General features: G+C 37.9%; 1 protein-coding gene across 3 annotated transcripts in view; it reads right to left on the reverse strand.

Annotated features, from left to right (window-relative positions):
- Positions 1-1,552: 1,552 nt before the first annotated feature.
- The window catches only part of WASF1 (WASP family member 1), an 88,396-nt gene continuing 70,803 nt past the window's right edge, over positions 1,553-19,145 (reverse strand). For all 3 annotated transcript variants that reach the window (XM_058836957.1, XM_058836958.1, XM_058836959.1), the window contains exons 4-9: positions 9,888-10,041; positions 9,052-9,169; positions 8,090-8,262; positions 5,913-6,092; positions 3,937-4,574; positions 1,553-2,466 (exon numbers count right to left, since the gene is read on the reverse strand). In XM_058836957.1, coding sequence (XP_058692940.1) covers positions 2,309-2,466; positions 3,937-4,574; positions 5,913-6,092; positions 8,090-8,262; positions 9,052-9,169; positions 9,888-10,041 — 1,421 coding nt within the window. In that variant the 3' untranslated portion in view covers positions 1,553-2,308. The remainder of the gene's footprint in view (positions 2,467-3,936; positions 4,575-5,912; positions 6,093-8,089; positions 8,263-9,051; positions 9,170-9,887; positions 10,042-19,145) is intronic.

A 19,145-nucleotide genomic window follows, 5' to 3' on the forward strand; every position in this document is an offset into this window, starting at 1 on the left:
AGGATTTAATTTTTTTTAATACCTTCAGGTCTTCTATGTGATAGCTGAAGTTACATAAGGGCTTTTTTTTGCTTTAATTTCTTCCCTTTTTCTTCACTTTATGTAAGTTATATCCAGTTCACAGTTCCTGGACACACTCAGAGCACACCCACCAATGCAGGCATGATGGTGAGATGCTCTAATTTGAACAGTCACAGCCTGGGCACAGAAATGCTGCTGCTCCATTTAAGTGACAACGTAGGCTGCTCTCCATAATATCCACCAGAAAAATCAGTTTATAGAGACTTGAGCAAGGAACAGGTATAAACATCAGTTGAAATGTAATTTTGTAAATGGCAGAAATTCACACAAAATTCAGGGATAAGCTCTTCTTTCAGCTGCCTGGAGTGCAGATCTTGGTCCCTGGTTAAAGGGGAGCTGCAGGTGCATACAGTGCACTTTGCTTTATAATCTCAAATCTTTACAGCTGCATCAATAGGATCTCACATTTAGTTCCTGGACAAGTTAGTTAGGTTTGGTGAGTTAGGATTATTGAGATCCAAGGAAACACCATCAAATATTCATGCAGCAGTGCCTCTGACATCCTTTCTTTACCATTACAATGAGGGGTTAAGAAGGACACGCACTTCAGAAGTCAACAGAGAACCACAGAACAAACCAGATGATGTTACTGTGAGAAACTATCAGAGAGAACAGGGCACAGAGATCTGCAGCCCTAGTTACAAAGATGCAGATTCAGAAATTGTGGCAATATTTTCCTTCTGCAAAACTAACAAAGGCATTACTGTTGCAGTTGAAAAAGTCTTGAGTATGGCAAGCCATGTGCAAAATTAGTGGAGGCTGAGATGGTGTGAGGAATGAAGCTGGAAGAGTTGCTGTACACTATTCCTACCCCAGTCTACACCTCGAGAGTTTTTCCCAGTTCCAAGAGAAGGCTAACAACCACATGTCCCTGCAAACTGGTTTGTAACACATAGAACATTTAATGTTCCAGCTTCAGCAATCTCTGAAGCTGACTTTCAAGACTTATTTCCCTCTATTATAGGATTACATCTTCCAGGAATGAGATCACAGGATAAGAGAGCTCTTGCACTCTCTCATGCTTCCCTTCTCAACAGGCTTTTGACTATGTGCTCAGACTTGAAGGAGTTATTCCAGGGAAGAAAAACACAAAAGCTGTGCAAAACATGCACTACACTGCTAGACAGCACTTAAAAAGTCATCTTTCATCAACCATGATTTTAACTGCTGCATCTCCTCAAGATACACTGATGGTAAAGTACTTAAAAAATAAAAAAAACCCTAAAGCACATTAGCTACAAGTTCCCAATTCTGTATTTTTTTTGTAAACTAAGATCACGGTAAGATTTCAGCTGGATTTTTTTTTTCCCAGTAGATGTGCATACAGATACCATTTAATGATAGTCTCTTGTTAGATCAGGTACAGAATTGTTACTGTAACTTTGTACACTACAGATTAAATACCTGAAATCCAAGGATCTCTCAGGTATACCAGTGAAAAGCAAGCTTAATTGAAACAGCAACATCCAGGAACACTTAAAATGAACCATTTATTAAATCAAACTGTTATTTTAACAGTTACATAAGTTACACAGCATGTTTAAGTCAAAAGATTTCACAAGGAAAAAAAAAACTTTAAACTTTTATTATGCAGGCAAAATAGTACCACACAATATGTACCTGGGAGGGAAGAAGGGAAGGGGAATCTCTAAACATTCAAATAAGGCCATAATTATTTAAAAACAACAATAAACCAATAATAAACCCCCCCAAAGATCCATTTGCTTTTCAGTGTGTTCAGTGCTGCTAACTATATGTACCTTTAGTGTACAGGTGTGATCGAGGCAGTGATATTTTGATAGCTAGGTTTAACGTTTTAAAATACTATCAGAAGTGGAATAAGGCTCATTAGTACATACAGCTGCCCTTGGAATGTCAATCTTAGTTGCCTTCATCAACTTAAAATTCACAAAGTGCACAGTTAAGATATGCCAAAAAATTGAAACTGCTACTCTACCAACAGCTGCCCATGCGCTTAATACTTAGTGGTCTATTGGAACAAAGTATGTTCTTTCAAAAGAGATGTGTAAGAAAAGCCACTGTAAAACATTTAGTTTTGAAGATGCACTAGGAGCTCTTTGTAAACTGAAAAGTAGAAAAACATGGATTAATTATGTTAAGAAAAGAATACAAAAAACACTAGAAATGACCATCCAACTTTCAAAGAACAAGCACCACAATGGACATTAGCATTCGATTTTGCAGTGTATACAGCAATGTAATAATTTTACTCTAGCCAATCTACTTCATCAAATTCTGAATCGTCTTCTGAATCACTGTATTCCACAGCAATGCGACGGGAGAGGATAGTGGCAACATCATTCTCAATGCGCTCATGCTTAGCTTCTTGCTCCCGCTGCTCTTCAACTTTGCGGAGCTGAATACCTGAAAAACATCAGATCACAAACATGTCACTCTCCTCCTTCACCACCGTAAATGTATTTAGCTCACGATTCACAAAATGCTTTGCAAGCAAAAATGAAGACAGAAGACGCTGTCCTGCTCATGCAGAATTTTTTTTGTCAAGCTTCTAAAGAGAGGAACGTCAGAATTGCAGTGGCAGACAAGATCTTGAGTCCTTCTACTATAACATCCTGGTTCTGATTTCCCATTAAAATACATTTTTAGTACCACTGTAAGTGATTAAGCTGTTTTGCTATTTGCATTTCCAAACATTTTCTAGACTCTCTATTCATAAATTTAATGAAAGGTTATAGCTATTTGAGTATCCTTACAAGACAGGACCTCTTGTAACCCTGTTTTTTGTCATGTAATGATTTGGTTTGGGATAAAGTATTACTTGGAGATCAAAGCTGTGCTAACTCAAGCCTTTGTTTTTTGGGCATGACTTGGTCCAAAGCATTTTCAGCAATCACCTAGATTATAGCAGCAGGCTCTATTTTCTCATTTTTGCTGACATTCTCTACATGTGTTCACACACCCCTGTTGTACTCAACTGTTGTCAATGCTTCTTTAGACTTCAATGATGTTATCAATTCATGTGCATATAGACATGCAGAAATATTTTGAGTTAGTGCTATAGCCTATCTGCTGATATTACAGTACCATACAGATTCTGTGCTGTGCTGCAGGTGCAGGGGAAGAGTAGAAGAATGTAGGAACTTGAAACATTTGAGAGATCTTAACTACTGAAAGATACCCCACTGTCAAACAGCAGCACACACAGTACAGTGGGGATTTTCCTGGCCATGGGCACCATAAGCTGAAAGGTACAGCTGGCACACAGCTCCTCATGAGATCATCAGGAAAGCTGCAGCTCTGCCCTTCTCTCGCACTCTGCCACGGGCACCTTGCAATGCAAAGGCTGCTCCACTACTGCGCTGTGTCCAGATCAGACACTTAACAGCTTGAAGTCTTCAGCAATGATTTCTGAACATCACTTATCTCTTGTTGTAATACAGTCCCAGATGATCAAAATTCCAATGCCAATTGATCTGCTTTGCTTTTATCTAATAGTCTGTGAAAACCAATGTTTTTGTCTTCTACACAATCTGTAGATAATCAGAAATAGCTACATTTGCAGGTAAACAGAAATGGAAAGATAATCTCCACAGATCATCTACAAACACACTTTTGTATTTTTTTTCTGTAATCTGACTTCCACAGAGAACCAGCTTTACCATCCGAACTAAACATCTGATAAGTGCAATTACAAATTGAAGAAAACCCTGTTTACTAGACAGTCCACACACTGCAGAGGATAGAAAACAGAAACAGACTTAAGATGCATTCCTCTTACTTCTTACACACATGAAATATTCCATCTCTCAAAGGTCACATGTATTTAGCAGGTTTCTGAGATTGTACTTTTTGCTGCTTAATAGCCAATGTTACCTTTCCGTATTGCTTCCAGCAGAACGCTTCTAGCATCACTGATTACAGGAAGAGTTGAAGGATGGCGTTTGGGCTCAGGAGCAGGAATCACTTGGGATGGTGGAGATGGAGGCATTATGGGTGCATGAGGGCCTGGGACAACGGTTGTTGGAGGAGGGTGCAGAACAGGAGGAGGGTGAGAAAGGTTTGCAACTGTGACAGGGGAAGAGGGTCGAATGCCAGGAGGTGGCAGGGGAGGAGGTGGGGGTGGTGGAGGAAGTCCCTGTACTTCGGCTTGTGGAGGAACTGGGTGAACAGGTACAGCTTCGCACACCTGGGCGGCTCTAGTGACAGGGGGAGAGGGTTGTGCTAGGGGAGGAGCAACTGGAGGTGGAGCTGGATGAAGAACTCCAGGAGCTATCTGGAGAGGAGCTGGTGGAGGTGGCACAGCTGGGGCCTGCAGAGCAGCTGTGGGAGGGGGTGGCGGGGGTGGGATTGGGGGTGGAGGGGTGGAAGTCATTGCAGCTCTTAATGATGAAGTCGACAAAGCAGATGGAAGAGGTGGTGGTGGTGGAGGAGGAGGAGTGGGGCTCACAAACACCGGTGTTCTGCCTGTTGCTGGTGACTGAGGACGATTTTCTACCAAGCCAGGAGTAGAACTGCAACATCCAATAAAATAACAAAGTTATTAGAGCTAGAGAGTGGAAAAAATAATAATAGATTCACTTCTGCAACTTAGGAACATTGAAACCTGGGCATTAAAGAGCATTATATACTATGATGACTTCAGGGTGTTTGTCCACACCTCATAAACAAGGAAATCTAATTTTTGGTATGGAGCATGCATCAGGTTTCCAAAAGACCTCTGCTCAAAATCAGCTATTAGCCAGATTTGTGTTCTTATACAATGTACCTGCAGCTTTATCAAACATTTCCTATACTAGTATAATTCTTCCCTGTTGTCTCTAAGTAAATCCAAATTATTTTTCTCAAGTCAGGGAACCAGCTGTTGATTAAATCTTTTTATTTACAGAACTTTAAAACCAAAACAAAACAATGCAAACCATGAGGACATGTTAATTTGAAATATATATTTAAGGTGTGATGACAAAATGAGTAAAACTAATATCAAAGGTCATCAATACTGCATTCAGAGAGGTACAGTTATATGGTAGATACTCATTATAGGACAATGAATAGGTGAACTGAAGAAAAAAAGAAAGAAGAGTAAACTTATTTTCCTAAAAGGCCACTGCAGGATTTCTTCAAACTGTTGTGGTAAATTAATCTACAGAATTATGCATTTTTGTGTATGATCTCCTAAGCAGTAAAAATCATTATCTTCAAGAGACTAACATCTTGCTGATGTAATAACCCCATCTGAATTAATTGTCCTCTATTCTAAGTTGTATGTACCTGACCATAAAGTAAGACTTTTGGTATAAAAAAAAAAAAAAGGGGAGTGACAAAGAAATTTTCACCTCTAGAAAATATTCTATGTATGTATTCATTTCTGAAAAGGTAGAAAGAAACAGAAAATAAAAACACTTTGGGAGAAGGAAGCACTTGCAATTTAGCAAATGTGACAAATACATAGTTTTGACAGCTGACTGTCTTACTGTGATATATTCTTCCTTTCATGTAGGCTGAAACACCGCTCAGCTTTCCAAAGCTCCAAAGCTACATCCTGAAACGCCAGCCAAATGGAAATGTTTTCCATACAGTTATTTGTCTTGCCATTAAACTCAGAAGGCAACATGGTCACAGTATCAATGGCAAGCTGAGGCCTGTCTCCACCAGAGCGCTCCATGGGTTTAGATGTCAGCCTTCCCATCCAGCTCCTGGTGGCCCTGTTCCTGCGGGAATGCTGGGGCTGTGGGTTGCCATAGCCCCTGGGATTTCTGGGCAGTACAGAAATAACTCTCACGACTATTAGTGGGGTGGTAGAAAACAAAACCAGCCCCAATGGATCTGCATGTGGCTTTTCTGGCTCGTACCTAACGCAGGGAGGCACAGGTTTGGCTTCCGCGGCTCCGTGCATGGGAGGTGGCGGCGGCGGCTCGTGGGGCCTGACCAGCACGCGCTCCTCGGCTCTGTTCAGGAGCTCAGACATCTGGCTGTAGGGCAACGCAGAGAGGGAATACGATCCATCGATGTGGTCCACGTATGCTTGAGATCTGTAGAAAATCAGGGAGAAATGATCCAACTTCATCTTTAGCAGGAGTAAGTATTAGTGCCCTCAGCTACTGTTCTGTACTTCAGCCTGACTTCTGAATACGAGAATCCTCTCTCCTCTAGTGTTGCATATTATATAGTGTGGCTTTTCAATGATTTATCCCACTCTCCCTGTTATTACTTCTAGCAGCTCAAGGGTTTGATTTTGACAGGTATATCAGATAGTTTCTAGAGTATGTGTGTGACCTTAGTGTTTATTAGTCACATTATTTTGAGTTAAATAAACACAGCAATACAACCAGAACTATTCTTTCATAACATTCATGAAACATCCATCGATGTTAGAATGGTAGAATTTACAATGGAATAATTTACCTGAACTTCTGTCAAAGGATCTTTATCCAAATATATACAGAGAACTCACTGCTTTAATAGACATAGAACTCAATCAATAGCTATTATTGAGTAGTAGCAGTAAATAAAGATGATTCAGCTTGTTACTGAAAACTTTTGACACACCTCAAGGACCTCATCAGTTAGTAAATTTTAATTAACTATTCAATTACAGGTTTTTATTTTAAAAAATCTCTATTAAATTCAGAGCAAAAGTATTTGTAGAACACTTTCCAACAAGCAGAGCAACACTCAACATTTCTACATACTACCACCACTATAGTATCTAAGCCTATTAAATTCTTCAGGGGTGAAAATCTTCCTCATGTATTTGAAAGCATGGTGCTGTTCTGTATCTGAACAACATGTTCTGCACATGCACTGCTCCCAAGCACTTCAGCATTATTAATAAAGGCATTATAGTAATGAGATAATCAAGGTTTAGGCCAGGGTCCTGGATATGAAACAAGCATGTCTAAAGTGGAACCCAACACACAATACAACAAAAGGACAGCAGGAAGGCAGATGTTTCTGCCAATGACTTGACACAGCAGTTTACAGAGATACTATAAAACTGTTCCTAGAAAAATGCTAATCACCATAACTTAACTTGTGCCCCACTGAGTGAAATGGACTAAGAGCATTTTCACATTTTGAATGGAGCTAAATTTTTTACAAGCAGGTTTTTCTACTTTTCAGGCAACACTCTTTCCTAGAGTTGTCATAATTACTCACCATCACTACTGAGCTTGTTTGAAGGCCTTACAAAGCTAAACAAAATGCTCTCTTATGGTGTGCTTTTGACCACAGAAAGATAGAGGAAAAAATTAACCAGTTTTTGGGAGGACAATGAATATTTTTTAATTAAAAAAAAAACCAAAAAAAAAAACCAAAACAAATTACTCAAAACCCCCAAACTAAAAATATACCCCCCAAATGTCCTAACATTACTTGTCAGCCCTCTTTGCTATCAGATATGTCTTGGCTGGTAAAAAGGACTTTATTTTGCACCAACACCAGAAGCATAAGCACAGCAGGTGTTTACCATGTGAAATGCTACTTTTAGCCACCAGCAAATACGTGCTGTGAAATGAGAATTCAACAGGTTGGATTTTGTAATAGGATATAACCAGAAATGTCAATCAAATCATGGATTTGTTCAAGAGTAAAGAGAAGCTCAGCATTCTCATTTGAGTTCTAAGAGGACGTTTGTTCACATTACACACACGATATAGTCTTGGCAGTGTCTGCTTAAGAAAAATCAAGAGGCTGGAATAATAGGGATTTTGTAGGTCAGGACTGGAATGCAGTGACACACCTGGGTGCAAGTTTGCAGCAGTGACACCACACCTTCATCAAGCTGCACAGGACAGCACATCCTCAAGGATACAATGAGGACACATGCTACCCTTAAAAATAACAACATAGTAACTACTGCTTTAAGGACGCAGGAAGAACTTTAAAACTGAGCTTTGGTTTGGCTAAATTAGTGATTTCCAGGGCATTTCAAGTGGAGCAGTAGCATCTCATCACTGACCATTTTTCACGTGTGTTCACTACACAGTACAAATACACTTCATAAAGGATGGAAAAAGCAAAAAGAAACCTTGATTCAAAATGTGAAGCTGGGCCATTAGCAACTTCAATGTGCTTGTGTAAGAGGTTAGCATCATCTTCTGCGAGCTCTGGACCTTGGGCTAACTTCTGCCACTCTCTCCGTCTGTCATGAGGTGCCCTTGGCACTTTCTCTGGTTCATGAGGGCGATCTAGATTTTTCTGCTGTAAGAGAGTTGTGCAAACAAAACTGACAACTGAGACAGTGTTTTTTAATTACTTGCATATAAACATCAGTCACAAAATTATGAAAACCAATCCCATTTCAAATGCAAGAAAAATTTGCTGTCAGGCTAAACATAATACGTAGACCAAGAAGACTTGTAAGAGCCAGAAACATCAGTCTAGTGGATAAGTACCTGAGTAATATAGAGAAAATTTACCTGTTTAAGTAGTTTTTTATTCTAAGTCTGAAATCAAATTATCAATCTGACACTCATATATACTTTCTCTACTATGTATGAAACATACAGAATAATGGTCAAACAAAAAAGTAGCAGTACCTTTTGCAAAATTGCTTATTTAATTTTAAGAAAATATAAGCAAAGTGTTTTATTCCTACTAATTTCTTTCTAGTATAAACATATCTATTACACTGTCTTTCAAGCTTTTTCACCTGTAAGATTGTCAAAATTTTGTCTTACAAATAAGTGTTCAAGTGAAATCCTTTATTCCCACTGTATTCCTCCTTTCTGAGTCATTGCTAGAATACTTAAAAGTTTGGCAAAAGTTGTTACGTCAAGACAGCATGAAAGCTGTAAGTGCTTCTATATCATTTTACTACTACTATTATTATTAAATTGTTAAAGTCGATGGAACTGAATGAATACAGGTAGCTTTAGTTGAATAAAGGTGACTCTGTCAAAGTCTGAACTGCTATTAAAGTTGCATATCTGCAAGCAAACCCTTTCTAGGAAGAAACAAAGAGAAGCCATATAAAGTTAACATATGTACCTTCTGTTTCCTCTTTTCTTTTCTTTTGTCCTCGGTGTCCTGCAACATCTTTTCCTTCCACAGATCAAAGAAATATGAAGGATTGGTATAGAATTTCAAACCTTCTTTTCCATCATCCCTGAAACAGTGACACAAACAGCAGACTAGTTATTTGACAAGACATGAATCCAAACATTAAGACAAAGCAAGGGCATATTAAGAAATACATAGTATCTCAGACCCTGAAATGTTTTACTGAGGAACACCAAAGAGATGATCATTGACCTCCTGCACCATCACTTTTTACTATCTTTCCTGACATTCAAGGTCCTAATTTTAGAAAGATAACTTTAACACAAGCCCAGACAAAAAAAGGAGTGTCATAAATCAGAGAACTCCCACTCCAATAACTCAAATCTTGCTGTTAAAATATTGAGCAAATTTGTGTGGCTGCTCATGTTCAGCTACTGACTCAAACAATCTCTGGGACAGCAAACAACATTTATTTCCATTAAAGATCCTTCTTTCTACACACTTACCTGTTTAATTTCTTCACTTCACATCCAAGTACATGATATGATTTAATAAATACAGAAAATAAAAATTACTTTTTCCTACCATGTTACACTGAGTTAAGATTTGAGTAAAATGGAGTAAAGTTTTAATGCTTATAATGTCTTCCATTGCTTTCAATCCTCCAGCAGCTTCACAGTTTTCTAGTCTGGCTCCTTAAATATTCAAGTGCTGCTCAGTGTGAGCAAGGTGCTCACACTCTATATCATATATATATATATGGCAACCTCTCTATCACACAAAATAAGCTAGTAATTGTTTTTGATTAATTTTGTTTTACTAACCTGTAAGGGGTGAGAATGTTAAGTGGAGGAGGCTGTTCACAAATGTCGTAAGTTTCTTGCAAAGGAATTGGCAGAGTTTTGCGGTCAAACAGCTGTTGGTCTTGAATTGTGGAACTCCGGAAAGCTTTTCTCATTGTAATGTCCTGCAGTGACACTGAAAGGGGATATTGCCATTTAATAAAATCCCACCAGATAAATTTTGCTTGGATTAATCTGGAATTGCCTAATGTTGGTTAAAAGATAAAGTACTACTGCTTGCATCTTGGGCATCTTACACAAGTACAGATTCATCTAGCACTATCGCCATGGCAAGATATTGTAAGACTGTGATAAACATGGCTGTAATATTCTAGCATATTATCCTCTATTTAGCTTCACAGGAAATTTTTCTCACCTAAATGGATATCAGAACTCTGTCCCTCCTAAGTAGTTCAACAAATTGTGTATAGTAGCTGTAAAATATCATTTGATAGTTCAGAAGTAACTAATGACATTTATCAACTCCTTTTCACAATCCTTTTGCTACTAAAAACTGCTCTCTGTCCTGAGGTATAGATTTTACCTTTATGGCACCAGCAAGCCAAACTTTGCATTCCTTCCATGTAGGCAGAAGTTCCACTGAGGGCCCAGTTAGATGCCAAATCAGCAAATCACTTAAGCTTGTGCTACTGAGATCAATGGGCTTTAATAGGAGGCGATTCCATGTTCCAACACATGAAAATAGTCAAATGCTTTTTAATCTGTTTAATCAACATGGGCCTCCTCTGTCTAATTCAGAGCCACCTTGACTTTTCAGCACAGTCATTAGGAATAATCCATTACCTTTATGCAAGATCCAAAGGAAAACAATACTACATGAACACAACACAACAGGGATTTCAACTATTTTTAACCACTCCAGGAAAAGCCTACATATCTTTCTCAATTTCGAAAGAGTTTTTTCTATTGCATTAAAATTTAGATAAAGATTAATGGAAAAGTGACCACAACTGATAAGCTTTGCACTTTTAATTCTGGAAACAGTATACCTATTTAGTCTCATATTTCTCTCCCTCCCTGGTCTTCAGTTACCGCACCTGTGAAGTCCAGGTGTGCCTCAAAGCTACCTTTTTAAGCACCATGAGACTTCCATTAGATAACGCAGCTGATCTTTTCATTACTTTGTGCTCTTTTTTTAAAATCACAAGCAATACTGAAAACAGTTTTCTGATGTAGTAGCAAAGACTGTTTTCAGTACATACATTCTATCTATAAATAATTATGTTTATTTTATAGAAACAGTGGTAGTAATGCCCCCTTATGCAACATGAGAAGACAACTCTACCTCTGCCCCACTATCACTTGGGCCTTTGGCAACAATTTAAAGAAAAACCTGTTTAAGCTAAAAACTGTTTTTTACTCGGGTTCCTGTAACACATACAAGTATACACGCACATATGTGTACACACACCAAGCTGGATTTCTTCTGTGTGATCACAAAGGGGCAGAGGCAGGATTTTTTCCAGAAGGCATGTAGTTCCTGGAATGTTCTGTCTTCTTACCTAAGCATATTGGCAACATCCTTTGTGAGGCTAAAGATGGGATTTATTTGCTTTTCAGCTTGGCTTTTGAAGTTTATTACACTTGGCAAGGTTGTGTATTCCTGGAGAAGTTTCCTCCTTTTTACCCTTAGGTTCTAATTCATCACAGTGTCTTTTATTCTTTTTAATAGCTTTAATTAGCTGCTCAGAAGGCTTTTTAAGTGCGTGAAAGAAGTATTATAATGTCTAAATGTCAGCTAGGAGTCTCAATTTCTGTAGGCATTTTTGCAGTCATAAATAACCCTATATATTTTGTACTTGTCATGCAGTACAGGTTGTTATTAGCTGGCAAAAGTTCAGTTAGAATAACTGAGGTTTACCTCATCTAAAAATTTAAGTCCTAGATCTTTTTATACTTCAGCTGCTTTTCCTTTGGGTTGTTGGTTATACAAATAACTCCAAATATACTTGCTCAGAGTTGCTTGGCAATCCTGCAAGATTTCTAACTGTCTGTCATATACTGGAGACATTTCCAACAAAAGTAAAACTTAGTATACTTCTCTTTGAACCTGTGTACATTCTGAAGACAATGAACTTAATCAATTTATTCTAATAAATAAATACATTACTTTGGATTAATATTAAAATGCTCACAGCATACGTGACACCATATTATTGAGACTGTTCTACAAACTCCTTATTAGCATTCCATCTCTTCAATGAGCAAGCACAGCCAAATTCATGACTTCCCTTTTCTTGCTTAAAACCCTATATTTTGTATACATGTATAGGGGTATAACACACCAGAGGATAATCAATCTATCTCCAACAATAAGCATAATAATTTTCTCTCTAAACCTAAGATACACAGCAGAGGGCTTCATGGAGAAGATACAGTGTAGAATTTCAAGCAGCATTTCCTATGCTGATAATCTGTATCAGGCATTCCCTGAAAAGCACACCATTATTCCAAACAACAGACTACATTAGGCCAGCATTGCTCAGGAAACAGAAGGATGTGGCATGCAAAATACAGAGAACCACAACATGGGTATAACTCGCCTACGCAGATGGATCAGGTAAATCCCATGTCACACACCCAGCATAATCCTGGGCTGTGTTTGGCTTACAAAGCCACTTGCTCAGCTTGCCAGCTGGCCAAGGTACAAAAGCCCTGCATGGTTTACAGCCTCAGCAGGGGGAAGATGTGAAAACCTGGCTGGTGCCACAGCCACCCAGCTTTGGCTGACTGACAAACGGGCACTGCGAGGGGACAGGTCAGACAAATTGGATGTATGAATTCAGGTGTGAGAAGAGACAAGCGGCTGAAGGAGGAGTTGGAAAAGCTGCAGGCATTTGATTCGATGCTGGAAAATTTATGCTTCCAGTTGCTTAATTCCTAACTAGCACCAGATCTTTTTGTATAGCCCAAGATCCTAAATTTGATATGGATATATTTTTCTGAATGTCCATCTACTCTACCACTTGTGTTCACTGCAATTAACAAAAACCGGGTCTTAAATAATTTCCTTAAATGTTGAGATATTCACAATTTAATCTGAGGATTCATTCAACAGTCCAAACAAATGCCTGTTTGTCTTTATTGTGCCTGTTGTTTGGATTGTATGAAAGGATGTATTGTATCAGCCAATCTAATCCTCTGCACACAACAATATTTTCCGCATAAGCAAAAATTGTCTTTTAGAAAGCTAAACTGTCAACCTTTTGTACACTTGGTTTTGAAAAAGTGATGCCAGTCCATTTTTACTTATAATCAGCCACAAACTGCGGGGGGGGCGGGTGGGGGGGAGGGGGAAAGGGTGTTTAAATTGCACTGTGATGAGATACAATAACTGTGTTTCTTTTGGGGTGAAGTAAAAATTCAATGAAAACACATCTTTGTTTAGTAATGTGTTTACTAAATAATGTTTTATCTCTTGGCAAGCATCTCATTAAATTGCAATCCCCAATTTGTAGTAAAAGTCAGGTGTAGAGCACACCAGTGCACTGACAGAAAGTAACTGCTTTTAACTTTTCAAATTCATTAAATACTACATTTTACTTCACCAGAAGAAAAAAAGTTACGAGCTTTACTTTTATTCTTTTACACTCACTCAACTACACAATTTATGATTAGTTTCTAGGCCAAAAAATGCCATTCTCCTAAAGACAGTAAATACATAAGTCATATATATTCCTCTTAAAAACCTGCTCTCTCAATATTTTATGCAGAATTTCATTTTGGCAAGTTTCAAGACTGTAAATTCATGAATATCACAGCTCTGACTCCCTGCAGAACTAAATGGCTAGGGGAAATTTCATTCAAATCAAGAGACTTGGTTGCCCACAGTTCTCTTTCTCTGTTCAAAATCTTACATAGCAATTTGAAAAGTGCAAAGAGGAAAGAACAACACCGTCGAACAAATAACTCAGTTGTAAATTGCCCATTAAAGGAAATTAATTGTTAGGGAGTGGTGCTGTTGAAAATTCTCTGAAGGTAAAGATTTGTGTGATTCAGTTCCTAAAGACACTGCAATCTCAAAGTCTGATTTCTACCTTACTTATTTTATTTTTTTAATGATTATCCATTTAAACAATGACCAGAGTGCACACATATTAGGTTTCTCTACCATCAGAACACTCTGAGTGTGGATTTGATAGTTGCTAAGGGGAGAGATTATTTCTGTAGATCAGACATGACTCTTGGGCTTGTCCTCTACACAAGAAATAGAAATTTTCTGAAATACTGTTCTAAAAAATTCCAAAACAACTCAAGAACTCTTTGGATATAGAACACATGTAGCTTAACTACTACGGATAAACAAAAAAGTTGTAAATATTAGAGCAATTATTTTAGGAAGACTCAGAAGCTGCTTCAAGTGCAGCACATAGAACGAGCAAGCCCCGTTAAGATGTGAATTACCCACGGGCACCAAGCACTGAATGTGCTGGTGGGTCTCAATAAAACCACCACATTGTTTAGCAAATGGTATTTTGTCCAAATCCCTCTTTTTATAAACAAAATACCCAGTATCATGGTCTTATCATGGAACTATTAAGCCTTGGACACACTAATTTAAAGCTGATTTACTTACTAAATAACTCATACATTTAATCAAGGGCCTAAGAAAACTGGAGAAGGAACACAGAGAGCAATTGAAGCCCAGCCCACCCGCTCAGAATCTTGAGAGGGAGACACACTAAAACCCAACTTTTTTTAAGCAGAGATGTGCAAGGAAGTGACCTGCTGTGTAATTTAACAGTCTTTATTTGCCTTTGAGGGCAAAATTTCTAATGAATGAATTGACAATAATGTTACTCTCCACTTAATATAGTACATGTGGAGATCATGACCCAATTTTCCTGCGCTCTCTCTTCTTAATTTTGATTACATTTATACTCTTTTATACTCAGCAAAATCTTCAGAGGCTAAAGACAGTGAGCTGCCACTTAAACTGGGATTTACTACCCTTTCTTTCTAAGTCTCACAATGGGCTGAGTATCCAAACCTTAAAGTTGACCAAGTCTCCCATTTCCAGCAGTATACAGACCACAATTATCTACCAAGCTTTTTGGGTTTCTCCCCACCAAATTTGCTATTTTTTTCCCCACAGCAAAACATCAAATCTGGTTTTGGCGTTAGTCCAGCCAAACTTCTGGACTACTACTGTTCCAATGACAGGGCAATATTTATAGAATGTTTAGAAAAACAACGAACACATATTCAAAGGCAGTGTTGTGAATTTTGTTTCAGTAAGCTTCCATTTGATTCCTTTCCTGAAGCTGCCAGGCTGCTCACCCACAGCACTTCTGCCACTAGGTTTATTTAATTTGCTTGTCACAGTTATAACAAGTATGCTATAGAAATCGAGAATTTGATACACTGCCCTTGAGATTAAAATCCTCTCTGGTTTGAAGTTTAAATAGAATTAGGCAGCTCACATTGGAAGAACCAGTAAATTAATCCCAAAATGGTTTGATAAACTCTTTAGTTTATGAATTTTCCTTCTGACCTGATGTTATTTTTTTCTGAGTGATACAAAACTATTTTCCAATACCTCATGACATTATACATGAGAGATGTACTGTGTATCAGCATTTCAAAAAAGAACCACATAAATGTTAAAATCAATATTCTTTTCAAAATTGTCAGTTTTCTACAGCTATGACATTATTCACTTTTAGTGGTACTTCACGCTTAAAAGGCACAATTAAATTAACAAAAATTTGATCAACTAAGAAAAATACTTTACTTATACAATTTGCATATAGATATATGGACAGTTAGTCATTTTACTTAAAAAGTAAATACTGAAATGGAAAATGGTTGCAAAGAAACTATACTCAGTATTTATTTTCTCACCTATGAGGACACCTTATATTGCAGGGCTAGTGAAGCTGTCGACCTTAGTTCAGATGTCGACCTTCTTTATAGCAAGAACGTGTTTTCTCAGTCCTAAAAGGACCTCAAATATTACTCTTGGATACATATGGGCTGGTTTCCCATACAATTGAAATAAAGTTGAGTTTACTGACAGAAAGCAGGATTTCTTTTTGTCTGCATACAAGTTTGGTATCTTCTGAGGGGAAAACCCCACATGTATATGACAAGAATAAAGTATTTTTTAAAAATCTACTAAAATATTAAATTAATGATACTGAGAAATAAAGAATTTGAAAACAATGTAATAATTTAAACTAAACCAAGCTCACAGCAACTTTTCTATGACAGAAAAATTGTGTATGAGGAGTTAGGTTCCTAAAGATACAATCTTAACCTTGGTTTTATTCTTTCACAGAGATACTGTAATAATTCAAAATGAGAAAACACACAGACTGCTCAAACAAATTCAGAGCTCTTTATCACTCTGACTCTACCAGAAACATCTTGTCAAGTATCTGCACCTCGTTTAGTGAATCTGACTTGGGCTGGTTTTGTTCATGCCACTTAGCTTTAAATGAATCTTAATTTCTTTCTCTTGTGTAATAGCATGGGCCCAAAGGAACCTATTAAATCTTCTATTACTGCCTCCTGGCAAAGAGCAGATGAGACTCATTTCACAAGTATATCCCATTTTACTCATGCTGTGAGCTGAGTAGAAGTACTGAAAGTTGCTTAATTCTTGCACAGAGAGTTAAAAAAGGTAAATTCAGATATTCCTCCCTTTCCCTCACCTTCATCCTTCAGCTATGCTATTCCACACTAGGACTAAACCTAAACTATTTGTGATGGATTTACAGAGTCAAGCCCAAAACAGTAGACTGAAAGAAAAAATGTTTCCTGATCCCTAACTTTTAAGGAAATAGAATATCAAACATCTCCTCATCTCCGTTGTCCTCTGGTGACTCATTCCAGGCAGATGCTTGTGAATAAGGAGCACTGGGTACAGCTCAGGGACTGGATATTCTTAGGTTAATAGAAACAGTCACTTAACAGCTCCTGACACTGAGGACTGCATGTGCCCCTCTGAAGTACAAGTAGTCACTGCTATTCTATGGTGTGAGACACAAATCCAGAGGATCAGGTTCAAGTCACCCTGAGCTATGCTGGACTTCACTGTGCAGACCTATTCCCAGCCCCGTTTCCTTAACTGCAGTGTATGCACCCTTCTTCAGCTGAACAGTTTAGCAAACACTACAGCATGCGCAATTCTGTGAAAATGTGTTGGTATGGTGTATTGGGGACTACACACTATGTAAAACTACTTCTAGCAATTCTCTAGCATCAAATCATTACAGATTTTTGGTCCTGATACCTAGAGCCAAACTTGTCAAAGGCCTTTTATATAGGATAGTACAATTTTCCATCTTGCTATTGTGTACGATCCCTGGATGCTTTAACTCAATGGCTTAATATGGTCTCTCCAATCTGTGGAAATGTGATTGATTAACATATTAGATATGATATATCAACATATATCCCCCTCAGATTTAAACCAAAATTAGGCTGTCACGAGTAAATGCGGAAATTCCATTAGCACTCTGGAGCGTTACAGTTTGTACAAGATTACAACTGCTGACAATTTATTATCATACATGGAAAGGGTTTTTTATCATTATCCAATCATAGCAAAAGTGCCCTGGTTTGGGCAGGAGATTTCCTTATTTCCTAGTATCTGGTATAGTGCTGTGTTTGGGATTTAGGGTGAGAATAATGCTGATAGCACACTGCTGTCTCAGTTGTTGCTGAGCAGTGGTCAAGGACTCTTCAGCTTCTAACTCCACCCTACCAGCCAGCAGGATGGGGGGCACAAGGAGCTGGGAAGAGACCCAGCCATGACAGCTGATCCAAACTGGCCAAAGAGACCTTCCATACCATATGGTGTCATGCTCAGCATATAAACCCAGGGGGAAAGGTGTCTGAGGGCTGGGCTGCTGCTCAGGAGCTGGCTGAGCATCAGTCAGCAGGTGATGAGCAATTGCACTGTGCGTCATTTGTTCTGTATGTTCTAATATTATTATGGATGTTTTCCCTTCCTTTTCTGTCCTATTAAAATATCTTTATCTCAACCCACAAATTTTACTATTTTTTTTCCCCTCAACTATCTCTCTCCTTCCACCGTGGAACAGGGGTGGGCAAGTGGATATGTGGTGTTTAACTGCCTACCAGACTAAACCACAACAACTGGAAAAAGAGGTTTATGGGGGTGATTTATGCTCAGTTATCAAGAGACTTGGAAAATCCCTTTAATGTAAGAATTCCCCTAGGCAAGTCATGATTTTGTGGAAAATCTGCTACTAACTGTGAACAGCTGTCTTTCAAAACCTGTTCTAAAATTAATGTCACGCGAAATACAGAATCAAAACTTCCCTTTGCTTAATTTTGCTACTAGAGAAATTTTGACATCTATAACCAAAGACAGCCTGAAGACCACTCTCCTGGTTTGACACTTCATTTTTTCTGTATACACAACTATAATCACACAATGTAATAATGCACAATTACTATATCTAGACAGCTTTCTACAGTTTAAAATTGGATTCCACAAGCAATTTGAAGTTATTTTTCATGATGGGATATTCTTCTACTTTCTAGGTCTTAACCACATAGTTTAGAACACCATACCCATTGTTTGGGGTTACAAGATTTTTCACAGTTCCACCTGCAACCAACAGATAACAAAGAAGGCAAAAGAGCTTTTATGTATTAGGTGGTCAAACAAAGCCTAGGCATCCTTTAAAATTCTACACGAATTCTATCTTAAAGGCATGAGCTGATGACTTTTGAGAGTATTTGTTTTCTCAGTGCTAACCAATATTTACAATACTTAAAGTTATTTAGAAAGAATCCAGGAGGTTATACAGCAGTAATAAATGAAGCTATACAACTGTAACATCGTAAAGAAAATAAGATGGTACAAGTTAAATACAAAAAATCCTCATTGGACAAATGTTTACATTCCATGAGAATTAGTAGAAAGGTTTAAAAAAGTGAATAGACTTATCTCCAGGCATTCACACAATATTACATAATATTATTAATATTCCAAATACATAACACTACTGAAGTGATAGATACTCCTGTAGCCATTTTTATGTAAATTCCTTAGTATCATTCAGTCACCATTAAAATGCTGAGCTCAGAAAGTTGCTCAAGGCTATAAAAAAAACCTGTAGCAGAAATAGAAATGGACCTTTTTTACGATGCTTTGTTCTGTGTTCTTGTGAATGTGATTTAAACTATTAAACTATTATTTCCATTTTACCTATCAGTGCTGAGTGAGAAAATAAGAAATCC

This window comes from Poecile atricapillus, chromosome 3, assembly GCF_030490865.1.
Source record: "Poecile atricapillus isolate bPoeAtr1 chromosome 3, bPoeAtr1.hap1, whole genome shotgun sequence".
Lineage (NCBI taxonomy): Eukaryota > Metazoa > Chordata > Aves > Passeriformes > Paridae > Poecile > Poecile atricapillus.